This window comes from Tachysurus fulvidraco, chromosome 7, assembly GCF_022655615.1.
Source record: "Tachysurus fulvidraco isolate hzauxx_2018 chromosome 7, HZAU_PFXX_2.0, whole genome shotgun sequence".
NCBI lineage: Eukaryota > Metazoa > Chordata > Actinopteri > Siluriformes > Bagridae > Tachysurus > Tachysurus fulvidraco.
The window spans coordinates 4,421,112-4,436,496 of record NC_062524.1 but is presented as its reverse complement, the minus strand read 5'-3'; the positions used below and the strand labels follow the sequence as shown (position 1 = coordinate 4,436,496).

At 45.4% G+C, this 15,385-nt stretch overlaps 1 protein-coding gene across 5 annotated transcripts in view; it reads left to right on the top strand.

The window, feature by feature from the left end:
* Positions 1 to 1,173: 1,173 nt before the first annotated feature.
* The window catches only part of smad10a (SMAD family member 10a), a 26,088-nt gene continuing 11,876 nt past the window's right edge, over positions 1,174 to 15,385 (top strand). The window contains exons 1-9 of one of the 5 annotated variants that reach the window (XM_027177967.2): positions 1,174 to 1,417; positions 6,661 to 6,901; positions 10,966 to 11,140; positions 12,206 to 12,229; positions 12,402 to 12,620; positions 12,909 to 13,085; positions 14,667 to 14,762; positions 14,864 to 14,917; positions 15,023 to 15,206. In XM_027177967.2, coding sequence (XP_027033768.2) covers positions 6,665 to 6,901; positions 10,966 to 11,140; positions 12,206 to 12,229; positions 12,402 to 12,620; positions 12,909 to 13,085; positions 14,667 to 14,762; positions 14,864 to 14,917; positions 15,023 to 15,206 — 1,166 coding nt within the window. In that variant the 5' untranslated portion in view covers positions 1,174 to 1,417; positions 6,661 to 6,664. Of the gene's footprint in view, positions 1,418 to 5,224; positions 5,734 to 5,778; positions 6,328 to 6,660; positions 6,902 to 10,965; positions 11,141 to 12,205; positions 12,230 to 12,401; positions 12,621 to 12,908; positions 13,086 to 14,666; positions 14,763 to 14,863; positions 14,918 to 15,022; positions 15,207 to 15,385 lie in introns of those variants that run through there. The other 4 variants (XM_027177969.2, XM_047816567.1, XM_047816566.1 and 1 more) reach the window with 4 other exon arrangements.

The following is a 15,385-nucleotide window of genomic DNA, read 5'->3' as shown; positions in this document are numbered from 1 at the left end:
CTGTGTAAATAATGAATGTTTTGTAATTGGAGACACTGGAAGGTGGCTTTAGCTGACCTCGACCTCCACTCTGGGTTTTAAGGGTGCAGGTTAGGAGTGGATTTCTAAACCAGGTTAAAGATCAAGAGGAAGAAGTCATTAAGGGATAAAGATGGAGTCCACGTGGTGCTCGTCCTGGATGTGGTTCTAATGATGACAGATTGAAGAACGCTGAAAAACGAGGTGTAGCTGTTTAAAACACACACACACACACACACACACACACACACACACACACACACACACACACACACACACTACACATCTACATTTACAGCATTTCTGACATCTCAGTATGATGCACTAGCTTTTTCAAATCAGATCTGAAAAAATGTTTTTTTTCATTATAATCTTTGTTTTCTGTTTGTTTTCCATTCTAAAATTGTATAAAACAGCTCTACAATTTCAGATTTGTCTATTTTAAGAGTGCTCTGAATCACTCAAATGAACGACTCTTCGGTATGAGCCGACACATTGGTTCCCAGATATCACTCAATAGGCTTATACCCACCATTTTGGCTGTTTTTTTTTTACATTTTTATTAAAAATAACTTGTTTTAAAAAAGCTGACCCTTTTGAGTCCGAAATGGCTTACTGCAAGCTATACTGCAGTCTTATCTTTTATTTTTTCTTTGCTTTTGGAAAGTGAGCTGTTAGGGAATCGAAGGATTCGACTCTTTTCAGGAATCAGTGACGATTCAAAAGTAGCCTAATGTGCTGAACAGTTTATATAATCGATAGTCTAATCGATGGCAGAAACTTTGGCTCGATTTGAAAACATTTGGAGTCCTAAACGACTTTTGATTTGTTTCGTTTAGCCGGCTTCGGAGCTTTACTTTGAAAGAACCGATTCTTATTTTGTCGGAGTCGGATCACTGAAAAGATCCGAATTTCTCATGAAATACTACAGAGTTTAGTTAACAGGGATGATGATGATGATGATGAGTAGTGTTTTTTGGGGTGTGTGTGACGAAGGGGGGGTTAATCTCAGTGGCGCCACCTTAATAAAACATGCAGTCTCGCCGTAGTGTCAATAAAAAAAAAAGACGCGTCGCACAAACCCTGAAATCCGGCTCTCTAATTGGCTGAGCAGCAGCCGTCCCTCTAGAGACCGCAGCGTCCTGATTGGCTGGCGCCTGGCGAGACGCTCACGCGCACCGCGTTATTTTTTTGTTGTTATCGTACAGGAGAGAGAGAGAGAGAGAGAGAGAGAGAGAGAGAGAGATGCTGGAGAGATGCTGGAGAGATGCTGTGAGATTCATATCGGCTTGGACAGAGAGCTGATGTGACATTAGGGAGGGGGGGGGAAGCTGAAACTTGGATTTCTACCTCACTGTGCTGCTTGTCTTGTGCTCACGTGTTTATCTCGGGCTGATGCGTGAGTACAAACCCCTTCGTTCACGTTTTCTGTTAGCACTAAAGGACGTGGAGATCTTCTACAGTCCACATCTCCAACCTGTCTGTCTGCATGAAATCACAGGGTTCACCTCATGCCTCGTGCACCTTATTACTCGTTCAGTTGTTTAACCTTCACTGACTGTTTGTGTTGTTGTTTGTTGTTTGTATGTGTGAGTTTCACCTCCACGCGCCTGTTATGTTTGGCCCGGATGACGTCATCATACCATATAAGGCGCGGCCCGGCTGGCGCGAGCTTGCCTTGCTCTTAGTCGTGTCGTCACAATTTTGGGCATTCCGACAGGGAGGGGCCAGAGAGGGGAAGTGGGAATGGAGAGTGTGGGGCAGTTGTTGTAATACCACTTGGCTGCTCCTGAAGCTGCTTCACGCGTTTCTCCAGGTCTATACACGTCACCAGTAGGAGTTCCTACTTCTGGTTGCCATGGTAATAAGGTTTATCAGCAGGTGAAGCATCTAGCATTCGTTCAGAATAGTTCCGGATGGAGATTCACCGTACGGTTTGGAGTCGCTCCATTTCACACCAACATTTCACACCTGGACACGCCCACATCTGACCTGTCGCTCGCATCGCCGGGTCGGGAACGTGGCACGAGTGAGGGCTGAGTCTGAAATAGTTATCATGAATATTGCTTGATTACTCTTTTGCGGCGCTCAGAAGGAATAACCTCGTTAAGTCGGTGATCAGGTCTTCTGTGGAGTGGAACAAGATGCTACTGACACGAGGGAGGCATCACAGAGCTTGTTTTAAAGCTACCCCACGATCCTGGTGCAATGCTTTATTTGTGCGCTCCATCACAGCCCTGTAATCTTATTCAAAATATTGCATTAACTGGAGAACAATTGCCCCTTCTAACAGAATGACCTGCCCCAACCTGCCCCATCCCAATGCTAAAGTGATCTAAAACCTCAACTGGAACTGATTATAGAAGTCGAGCCTGAAATGTGTCGCAACAGAGTTTTAATAATGTAACTATCAGAGACTTATTACGTATTCATTAGACCTGATTCAGTCGAGAGTTATTTTAGATCACAGCGCCATGTTCGGCACTCAGCAGTTCAAATGTTGGACCGATAATCTGATGGTTGCCGGTTTAAATCCCACCACAAACCACACAAGCTGCCACCGTAGGGCCGTAAATCAAGGCTCTTAAGCCTCAGCTGCTCGGATGTATGTGATATAGTGTAAGTAACAAAATCAGCGTGTGAATGGACAAACTGAACGCTATAATAACGCTATGATGCGTTATTAATGATATATTAATATGTACGGTGTACAATAACCGTAACTTATTGTTGGTTAAACACGTTTCCTACAGTTACAGCTATTCACACGTTATACTTTAAGCCAGAAAGCTTTAGACTTGTGAAAATGTTACAAGATACAATACATGAATGGGACCAAACCTCAGAACACATCTGCTAGTACCGTTCGTTAGTACGGATTCACGTTGAAGGATTGATATAACAGATGAGATAAGAGAATTTCGGTTGTCTCTGATAGTCTTTGTTGTCCCAGTCCTCTCATTAGTGGAGGAATTTGATAGCGTCCCATTTAAGAAAGACTGAGAACATCTGCCCACGATGAATGAATGAACGAATGACCTTTACGTGGCATTGGCAGGAAGACAGAAGCTCTTTAATCTCACGGTTCACTTTAGTGATTCATCACGAAGGAGTCACGGCTTATGATGGCAGGAGAAGAGAGAAGATGTGTGTAGAAGTGCTGTAAATTGTAACTAATCCATGTTTTCTAGTTCAATCGCCTCCTCATTTGTAAAATGTGTTGCTTTCGTATCGTGGACTTAGGATGTAGGAATATTGCCGTAGTTTTTGAAAGATCTCTATAAAGATCAGTGTGTTTAAAAGCATACGAGATGAGAAGACGTTCGGCATCTGGTCCAAGCCACTGGATGTTATTCAGCCCCATTCGCCAGGCGACATGATAAGGTGTGTGTAGCAGCAGAGAATGTGATGTGATTCAGGTTGCTGTGCCAGACTGCGTAGGCTGTTCCGTATGGTCGCTATTTACAGCTTTTTTTCCACCCTAGTGGCTTTAACTTGTGTCCTTTTCAAAGTCTCAGCACGATGCAACTTCTCACGCAATATGCTATAAGATTAAAAATAAAAAAAAATTCATGAAATGATAAGTTAATGAAAAGCCTGAGCACCAAACCGGACTGGACTTTAATCACACAGCATCAATCACACAGGGGCGAGAGATACATTACTAATATACAGTATGTGCCTCTGGATAGATGTTTTTCTCTGTCTAGGATGATTTATTATGCTTCTCTATATTTAATGGAGGGACAATCGGATGTTTAAAACCTACATTTAAACATAAAATATATATAATAGACATTAATGTATGGAGTGGAGCTTCATTCACTATAAGCAACAGGCAATAAGGACATGTGTCCTAAGTTGTCCTAGACACAGGGTCAAGTCTACTTCACTGTGACTGACAGACACAGAGGCCACGCCTACTTTATTTATCTGACTGACACAGAGGCCACGCCTCCCTGATTTCTACAGGACAGACACAGAGGCCACGCCTCCCTGGTTTCTACAGGACAGACACAGAGGCCACACCTCCCTGAGTTCTACAGGACAGAGACAGAGGCCACGGCTCCCAGACAGGACAGACACAGTGGCCACGCCACCCTGACAGGACAGACACAGAGGCCACACCCCCTGCCAGGACAGACACAGAGGCCACGCCTCCCTGCCAGGGCAGACACAGAGGCCACGCCTCCCTGCCAGGGCAGACACAGAGGCTACGCCTCCCTGCCAGGACAGACACAGAGGCCACGCCTCCCTGCCAGGACAGACACAGAGGCCACGCCTCCCTGACAGGACAGACACAGAGGCCACGCCTCCCTGACAGGACAGACACAGAGGCCATGCCTCCCTGACAGGACAGACACAGAGGCCACGCCTCCCTGACAGGACAGACACAGAGGCCACGCCTCCCTGACAGTACAGACACAGAGGCCACACCCCCTGACAGGACAGACACAGAGGCCACGCCTCCCTGACAGGACAGACACAGAGGCCACGCCTCCCTGCCAGGACAGACACAGAGGCTACGCCTCCCTGCCAGGACAGACACAGAGGCCACGTTTCCCCGACAGGACTGACACAGAGGCCACGCCCCCCTGACAGGACAGACACAGAGGCCACACCACCTGACAGGACAGACACAGAGGCCACGCCTCCCCGACAGGACAGACACAGAGGCCACGTTTCCCCGACAGGACAGACACAGAGGCCACACCCCCTGACAGGACAGACACAGAGGCCATGCCCCCCCTGACAGGACAGACACAGAGGCCACACCACATGACAGGACAGACACAGAGGCCACGCCTCCCCGACAGGACAGACACAGAGGCCACGTTTCCCCGACAGGACTGACACAGAGGCCACGCCCCCCTGACAGGACAGACACAGAGGCCTCACCCCCTGACAGGACAGACACAGAGGCCACGCCTCCCCGACAGGACAGACACAGAGGCCACGCTTCCCTGACAGGACAGACACAGAGGCCACGCCTCCCTGACAGGACAGACACAGAGGCCACACCACCTGACAGGACAGACACAGAGGCCACGCTTCCCTGACAGGACAGACACAGAGGCCACGCCTCCCCGACAGGACAGACACAGAGGCCACGCCTCCCCGACAGGACAGACACAGAGGCCACGTTTCCCCGACAGGACTGACACAGAGGCCACGCCCCCCTGACAGGACAGACACAGAGGCCTCACCCCCTGACAGGACAGACACAGAGGCCACGCCTCCCCGACAGGACAGACACAGAGGCCACGCCTCCCCGACACAGATTAAGGACAGCACACTAATACAGTGTGATGTTTAGAATCTGACTTTATTGATACAGAAACACAAAAATCGATCGCATCCTAACTGTTACACGATGCACAGTGTTCTGAACAGACAGTCATTTCATTGGTCAGTCTTTATGCCCGCAGTCCTGGATACAGAATCTTCTCTTATTCCGGCGACTGCTTGCTTCTCTGCAATGGACATGATGCAATATCATAGTAATACCTGAGTGTTTATCTCTGTTCAGCCATGAAAGAGACAATCTGCACAAACACCACTTCTGCAGCATACACAGATCACACCCAAGGCCAGCGTTCAGCTCGCCCGTATGATGACATCTCTACTTCTGTCTTCACATTTTTCTTTAACTTGTCTTCAGCCTCACGCCAAATGCGTACAGAGTCGTAGTGTTAAAGTTTTATGTGTGTAATGGTGAGTAGTTTTACCTCATGTTTTTATTCAATAGATGTTTTTTTAAACGGTGAACTAACGGCGACTGGCTGCGGTGCGATTGACATCGTGGCTTATACGGACCTCATGCTGTAAAAATCGTAGGCTAGCCGAATTTTTATAGAATGAACGTTATTTTTTTGGAATATTTCATACTTGCATGCGCTCACGTTGCAAAGCAAAGATGCCTTTATTATCGTTTATAATCAGTTATTCATTTTCTCTGTGCTTCGTTATAAGGCTTTGCCCCATAAATATGGACCATTTTCGTAACTGCTTGCTCGTGTAGAATTCGACTTTGTTACGGACTTGACTGGACGATAGTGTTTATACCACAGAATATCAGCTAATTTAATAATAACATCTCTCATTTTTTTTAACTTTTATTTAAAAAAAAAAATGCAGGACGTCTGTGATGTCGTCAACGTGGAGCTCGGATTTATTTCCGTTTTTTTTTTTAAAAGTCCGTCCAAGAGACCAGTCTCCATGTCACAGATTTCTCGGGTTCTACGTCTTCCTCTGTTAGATCCACTTCATCGGGGCCTTGGCCACGCCTCCTGAGTACCGTATGTGTCTGTATGTGTCTGTATGTAGTAAACATAAACAAAATGTATAAAGAGAAATTATTTATCTGTATCTAATCAGATCCTGTGTCGCAGCTAAACAAAATAAACATGTTAAAAAATAAAAATTTAGATTACGTGGCGTTTCTGGCTTAATCGTCCCTTTAGAAAACGATAACGCATCAGAAAGACCGATGACCAATCAGATTAGAGAATTTAAATTCAGCGTATAAAAGACAGGGTTTATAAGAACTTAATATAACTCCATAATAAACGTTTCGCTTAGAATTACATGGGGGTTGTGATGTGTATTCTTGTGTGTGTGTGTGTGTGTGTGTGTGAGCAGCAGAATGTCGGTGAACCCCCCCAGCAGTAACGATGCCTGCCTCAGCATCGTGCACAGCCTCATGTGCCACCGACAAGGCGGCGAGAACGAAGGCTTCGCCAAGAGGGCCATCGAGAGCCTGGTCAAGAAACTGAAGGAGAAGAAGGATGAGCTGGACTCGCTCATCACCGCCATCACCACCAACGGCGTCCATCCCAGCAAGTGCGTCACCATCCAGAGGACCCTAGATGGAAGACTTCAGGTGAGGAGAACACGTGTGTAGGAAGACCGGATTCTCTGAATATAAAATTCGAGATGTTTATGAACAAACACTCGGAGCATCTCAGAGAGTAGAAGCGGGTTTGATATCAACATTTATTCTGTAAATACAAACTTCTGTGTGGGAATAAAATACATTACTGTTTCTATGCAAATATGATAATACTGATAAAACTCTACAAATTCTGATAGTCCCGAGTGTCTACTTTCTTATGAGCTTCATATTAACACCACAGTGGAGTGAGACACGAGGAAGACGTCCAATCATCAACATGGACACGATAAAACAGCCTTAAACAAGGACGATAATCTGTCACTTAAAGGTGGGGTCTCCGATGTTTGAAAGCCAATGTTGACATTTTAAATCAAGCAAAACAAACAAGCAAAAATGCCACACAAGCATAATGATGTAAAGGACAAAGGCATATATTAGTTCTGTGTAACAAAGCAAAACCAACGTTACTCACCTATCGAGAAGGAAAAAAGCGCCTCGGCGTCTTAAGTAAAGTCGGCCACATATTCACAGGTCGGAGTTTCCCGAGTCAGTAACTCCTGAGCTAAACGCTGTTACTACACAAAACGCGGTTGTAGCTGCCTCTCTACATTACTACGATAGAAAAGAGGTGTTATTTGTGTAGTAACAGCGTTTAGCTCAGGAGTTATTGACTCGGGAAACTCCAACCTGTGAATATGTGGCCGACTTCCTGCTCCTTCAGTTCTCTCCAGCGCTGGAAAGCTGATCCTATATTAACACGTCCTACTTCTTGCCTTATCGTAAGTCTTTCTTCTCTTTCTTTCTTTGTTTTTATCCTCCATGTCAATGTTAAAACCGCTTTCTACTACTGTCACACATGCGCACTGAACACTCTCTCTGGCCGTATCGACAAGCCCCGCCCCTTTCTGCTCATTGGCTATACGTTCGTTTTGTTTTTTGTTTGGTTTGTCGTTTTCTGAAGCATTTCTCAAACAACGGAGACCCCACCTTTAATTCATAGAGTCCTATAGAAGACAATCCCATACTTCTGTTCATTCAGTGAAAGACTTATTATTAGTTTTTTGCATTATTACATCAGCACCAAGTTTTTCTTTGCACTGTAACTATTGCTGTAGCAACATTGCAAATACGTTGCGTTTGTCTCCCAGTTTGCGATTAAAAATCAAATTCTCTGACAAAAACGGTTCTTGTTAATGACCAGTAAACTAGTCAAGGACTTTCCGTCGTCTGTTTCCGAGCCGCTCGGCTGTTCGTACTCGTGCCGGCTGACCGGCTCGGGATCCTGAACCAAAACTGAACAGAAAAAGCATAACCCAATACAGTACATGATGTTGCATAGGACAGACTGTGCAGTAAACTGTGTAAGACATGATGAAGTGTGTGTAGCAGCAGAGGACGGGATTCGTTTTCGGATGACTCACTCGGACTGCGTAGGTTAGAGGTGCACGCCTGCAGTCCTGTAGGGCCGGAGTCCAGCGCGCTGCTCGACGCTTTCCCTGCTAACACACACCTCATTCCACTGAGCACTTCATTACCAATTGTGTCCTGGGCTCCTGCTCTCTCCGATAACACGGCGCTCGTGTGCTGGTGTGTTGTAGCTGGTGGACATGTTTACACACTGCTGTTGGATCTGCTCCATTTAATGGCTGCATATTGTGTCTTTTCCTTCGAACACTTTATCTACCCATCGAGCATCGATCCTTCCTCCCAGCTCTCTGTCCGTCTATCATCGTACACAGATAGATGCATAGCTAGCTAGATGGATGATAGCAGCAGATGATCCAATGAACCATCCTTCCTTCCTTCTTCCTTCCTTCCTTCCTTCCTTCCTTCCTTCTCTCCACCTGTCAGTTTATCTATATACACAGATATTTTATGAATCCATCTATTCATCTATTTGCACAGATACTTATGTAGCTAGCTAGAGGGATAGACGGATTAGATGTATGATAGCAACAGAGGATCCATCCGTCTATCCGTCCGTTCATCTCTACATGCTTACTTCCATCTATCTGTTTATTTTTTTGGTGAACATAGATCGATATATAGGTAACTAAATTTGTAGATGGATGTATGATGATAGAATGATGGACGAGAGCAGTAGAGGATCCATCCATCCATCCATCCATCCATCAGTCTGTCCATTTTTCTATGTATACAGATATATAACTAGCAAGATGGATATATAGACAGCAGCAGAAGATCCATCCACCCACCCATCCATCCATCCATCCATCTTCCTTCCTTCCTTCCTTCCTTCCTTCCTTCCTTCCTTCCAAATATCTTTACATTTATCTATGTAAACAGATTGATATATAGCTAGCTAGATGGATGGACAAACAGATGTATGGATGTAAGGATGCACTTTATTGATCCCTAAATAAAGTAGAACCCCACGCCGTAACCGGAGCAGGATCAACCCCTTGAGCCGTGAGGAAACGACGTGGTCACCGCAGCAGCTCTTTCCTCTTGTATCGGTCTCTAATTAAAGGTTCCTGCTTTAAAGGGAGTCTGTTATCGGTGTGTTGGAACTCTGCTTGTGTTCTGTGTGTTTTGTGTGATTCGATCCAGTAGCCTGATCCCGAGGTTTGATTGCGTACAGCGAGGTAACGGTAATACGACTGTATCAGCGTAACGCACTAGCTGTCCGGATTGTGCTTGTCACGTCTCTTCACATCCTCCTGGAAGAATCGCGGTGTTGCAGTGGACTGTGTGTCTCTTTAAGATACTTTATGTCATGTTCTCTATAGCTGTGTAGATATGTGGGTCCTTTAAGGCTGGCTGAATGACGGCTGCACCGGCTTCCAAAGGCTTTTGTTCAGCTGTCACAGATCAGTCATCATATCTGTGTGTGTGTGTGTGTGTGTGTGTGTGTGTGTGTGTGTGTGTGTGTGTGTGTGTGTGTGTGCGCGCTGCTTACTGTCATGTCTTGCAGCAACCAGCAATCAAGGGTAAAGCTGAAAGCCCGTCCATATCAGAGATGCGTTTAAAGAACTTGCCGGCGCTTATTAACTCCCCGGTATCCCTTGCCAACAGTAGCCATGGCAACCAGGTGATTAAGGGCAGAACTGTCGTGTGATTACATTTGATTAAGAAGTTCGATGTCCGGCTTGATTACGGTGTGAGGGATAACATCAGGGATCTCTAGAGAGAGATAGATGTTTTGAAAGATTTTCTTATGCTTGGGAGACAAAGGAAATGAGAGAGAGAGAGAGAGAGAGAGAGAGAGAGATGTAGGTGGAGGCCATGAGGGATGTTTTGTCTGAAATCCCAGAAGGAGGTGTGGTTAACTTTATGCTGTCTCTTATTTTGCCCTGTGTATAAGGTGTGATGTTATTCAGGAGAATTGAGACGACATTCTGGATGCTTTATAATCCGTATAAGGCACGTCATCGAGTCCATATATGGACGTGGGTGTGTCTTAAAAGCCGGCAACGTATTTGAGCCGTACATGGAAGAACGAAGAAGTCACTGTCATTCGCTGTTCAGTATTTTTTAAAACCATACAACAGAATACTGACAGTATAGAAAAGAAAAATAATATAAAATAAAGTGGGGGGACACGGTGGCTTAGTGGTTAGCACGTTCGCCTCACACCTCCAGGGTTGGGGGTTCGATTCCCACCTCCGCCTTGTGTGTGTGGAGTTTGCATGTTCTCCCCGTGCCTCGGGGGTTTCCTCCGGGTACTCCGGTTTCCTCCCCCGGTCCAAAGACATGCATGGTAGGTTGATTGGCATCTCTGGAAAATTGTCCGTAGTGTGTGAGTGTGTGAGTGAATGAGAGTGTGTGTGTGCCCTGTGATGGGTTGGCACTCCGTCAAAGGTGTATCCTGCCTCGATGCCCGATGACGCCTGAGTTGGCACAGGCTCCCCGTGACCCGAGAAGTTCGGATAAGCGGAAGAGAATGAATAAAATGAAGGCATTAAGTACAGTGTCAATATAAATTATTATCAAATATATTATTTATTTATTTTTTTATCTTGGTCACTATGATCCCGGGAGAGCTAATAATAAATATTTCATGTGGTGTGTGTGTGTGTGTGTGTGTCTAGGTGGCCGGACGTAAAGGTTTCCCCCACGTGATCTACGCTCGTCTATGGCGCTGGCCGGACCTTCACAAAAATGAGCTGAAGCACGTCAAGTTCTGTCAGTACGCCTTCGACTTAAAGTATGACAACGTCTGTGTGAATCCGTATCACTACGAGAGAGTCGTCTCTCCCGGCATCGGTGAGTCTTTTCACTGCTCCTGTATACCAACTCAATCCGCACGTCTGTGGAATTCTTAATTCTGATTGGTCGGCTGTTTCGTGTAACAGCACAAGTCACAGGATTAACACGCTCCATCTAATATGTTCCTGTATTAACCATGCTATTTGTTATGTGAAGCTCTACCCTTAAAGGTGGGGTCTCTGTTGATTGAAAGCCAATGTTGACATATAAAATCCCCAAAACAAACACGCCCCTAACCCAAATGGGTCCCACCCCTGTATCGATAGCTCCGCCCACACATACGTACGTAACCCAGACGACTAACGGAAAGAAACGTGTCTTTATCATAGCTGAAGGGAAGAACGATACGATTGTAGATAGATAAACAAGCAAAAATGCCACACAAGCATAATGATGTAAAGGACAAAGGCATATATTAGTTCTGTGTAACAAAGCAAAACCAACGTTACTCACCTATCGAGAAGGAAAAAAGCGCCTCGGCGTCTTAAGTAAAGTCGGCCACATATTCACAGGTAGGAGTTTCCCGAGTCGATAACTCCTGAGCTAAACGCTGTTACTACACAAAACACGGTTGTAGCTGCCTCTCTACATTACTACGATAGAAAAGAGGTGTTATTTGTGTAGTAACAGCGTTTAGCTCAGGAGTTATTGACTCGGGAAACTCCAACCTGTGAATATGTGGCCAACTTCCTGCTCCTTCAGTTCTCTCCAGCGCTGGAAAGCTGATCCTATATTAACACGTCCTACTTCTTGTCCTTATCGTAAGTCTTTCTTCTCTCTCTTTCTTTGTTCTTTTCCTCCATGTCAATGTTAAAACCGCTTTCTGCTAATTTCACACATGCGCACTGAACACTCTCTCCGCCCGTATCGACAAGCCCCGCCCCTTTCTGCTCATTGGCTACACGTTAGTTTTGTTTTCTGTTTAGTTTGTCGTCCCGACTCATTTTCTGAAGCATTTCTCAAACAACGGAGACCCCGCCTTTAAATAATAGACTAATTTATGATTTATGACGTATTATTTTGTTATTTTATCTCTTTTTTTTTTTTTATCTCTATCACTAGTTGGCCTCAGCCTACAGAACACAGGTGAGCGAGTGTCATAAATATTTGTACTGATATCAGTAGAGCTATTTAACTCTCTACTTCACACACAATGCATTCGATTTATTTATTTATTTATTTCTCACTGCTCATGCTGTGTTTAACATAAAGGATTACGTTTCTTTTTCCTCGTCACCATGGTCGCCCTGCGCGGCAGCTCCGACCGGCAGGCTGATTAAAGAGGAATACACCCACGACTGCGTTCAGATGGACGTTCCTCCTGGTTTGCCTCCACAGTCAGACCACCAGGGGGCGATGAAGCTTCCCGCACCGGAGCATTACCCCCCACCCCTGCCACCTTTACAGATGCCCCCTGAAGCGGCACGGTGCCCTCCGCCTGCCAACCTCTACCCCAACATGCCCCTCTCTCCAACCGGTAAGATCTTCCGCATGGAACAATGATTTAGACAACTGAGTCAGTTTGTATTTATGCCTCGGATCCTCCCTCTCTCTTCCGCTCTCATTTTATATTTGTCTCTCTTTCTCTACTTACTTTCTTCACTCGCTCTCTCTCTCTCCGTCTCTCTCTCTCTATTTATATATATATATATCTCACTCACTCATTTAATATCTACCTTACTTTCTTCACTCTCTCTCGCTCTCTCTCTCTCTCTCTCTCTCTCTCTCTCTCTCTCTCTCTCTCGCTCTCGCTCTCTTTCTCTAGCATCTGGCTCAATGATGCCCATGCAGGGTGGTCACAGTGAAGGTCTCTTGCAGATCGCATCCCCTCAGGCTCAGGTCATGACCCCAACCCCTCCTCCTTCGACGCCCCCTCAGGCCCCGCCCACTCAGAACGGCTACAACGGCTCCAAACACGCACAGACACAGGGCTCTTTTCATAGTAAGTCTTAGTTCTCCAGCCATCTAACACACTGCACCAGATTAGAGCCACATGTCGCGCCGTATCAGCTCAGGATCCACATAACAGCTCAGGCTTGTTTTGTTTTTGTGTTTTTTTTCCCCACCTGATCTGTACCATTTTGTAGATTTGCACCAAAACAGATTTAAAGCTTGTTTTGCATGTTTACAAGAGTCTGCATTTAGAGCAGGGGTGTCAAACTCAGGCCCAAATTTGGCCCACGGTGTAATTATATTTGTCCCGCGAGATCGTATCAGATGTGCATTACAGCTGGCTAGCCACATGCTCCGCTAATACTACAAATCCCAGAATGCCTTGCCGCTGTATTGACACGTAGTCACGAACAGCAAGCGCCCCTCATTCTCTGTTGACAGTCGTTAACAACCATGTTACAGTCACATCGGGCAAGTTAACTCCACCCTCCACAAAAATGACCAAACGAAAGATGGACAATAGGAGCTTTCAAGACAGGAGCGAGGCAGATTATCTGTTCACCAATATTCAATTCAATTCACATTTATTTGTATAGCGCTTTTTACAATAGACATCGTCTCAAAGCAGCTTTACAGAACATAAACATAGAGCGGAAGGTAAACATAAGGAGTAAATAAAAGAAAAAGAATTAACAGAATAAAAAATGCAAGATTATTATTAGATATATATATAGTTCACAGTGTGTATGTATTTATTCCCATTTGAGCAAGTCTGAGGTGACTCAGGCAGCAGAGGCAAGGAAAAACTCCCTTACATTGGTAAAGGAAGAAACCATGAGAGGAACCGGACTCAAGGGGGAACCCATCCTCATATGGGTGACACTGGGGTGTGATTGTAATATACACATATAAAGGATATAAAGGACAGACCTGTTTGTCTTGTGTGCTAACAGAGCTAACGTGTCTGTAACGAAAGGATATAACATAAGAAGACACTATGACACGAAACATTATGAGAAGTATAAGGACCTGGACGTCAGGCAGAAGCTCCAGAACTCGGAGGGGATGAAAAAAAGTCTGGTTTCCCGTCAGACTATGTTCATGAAAGCAAAATCAAAAAGTGAAGCTGCTGTAAAGGCTGTAAAGCTTTATTGTGGCGGCAGAAACGGCAAAATCTGCCCTTTAATGAGGGAGAGTTTGTCAAAAAGTGTATGGTTAAAGCTTGCGACATGAACACCACCGATGTGTCTCTTATTTCACATTTAATTGCTTATGTGTTTGTAATATCAAGCTCTGGTTCTTCCAAATCCTGTGTTTAAGCAAAACTAAAGTTTGTTTCCATATAAAAAGGTTGAACATTACAAATCAGTCGCAGTTCATTTGTCAATAAATATCCAGTTCGGCCCGTGACTTTATCTCAGTCTTATATTTTGGCCCACTGTGAATGTGAGTTTGACTCCCCTGCTCTAGAGCTTGGATGTTTTCTGAGAACATATGAGATGTGAGAAAAGACTTGTTTCTTGTCGTACACAGTGACATGTGCCGAGTCGTTGGATATCAAATCGGCATAAAAGAAATTACCGAAAGCCGTTCAGTTGGGAATCCTAATATTCTGTTTATAATGTTTCAGCTACTTGGACGGGAAGCAGCACGGCCTCTTACACTCCTATAGGACGCCAACAGAGCAGCCGTGCCCACCAGCCTCCTCTCCACCACCCCCACTACTGTAAGTAATCAAAAGTAGCAGAGGTTCGAGAGTCAAGAGGGACGAGAGCTTGGATCGATCCCGGTCTTAACGGTGCAGTCTTGTGTGTGTTTGATATTTAGGGTCTCAGCATCACAGTTCGTCATCGTTCCCTCCGCCAGTCTCCAACCATCCAGGTACGTTTTATACACTGACGCCGATATCGAGCTATGTATTTAATCTAGAGTTACACACGTAAATATTCTTCCTTTAATCTCTATATGGTATGTCTTGCTTCTCAGGGCCAGAATTCTGGTGCTCCATCTCGTATTTTGAGATGGACGTTCAGGTTGGTGAGATGTTTAAAGTGTTGTCCAGTTGTCCCGTGGTGACGGTGGATGGCTACGTGGATCCATCTGGGGGAGATCGTTTCTGCCTCGGGCAGCTCAGTAACGTTCACCGTACTGAGGCCAGTGAAAGGGCCAGGTCTGTAACACACACACACACACACACACACACACACACACACACACACACACACACACACATACACACGTGCATACCTTCTGTGTGTGTCTGAGAGTGGACTGACAGATACAGAGGTCACGCCTCCTTCACAGGGACTGAACAACACAGAGGCCACGCCTTCTTTATTTTCACTGACA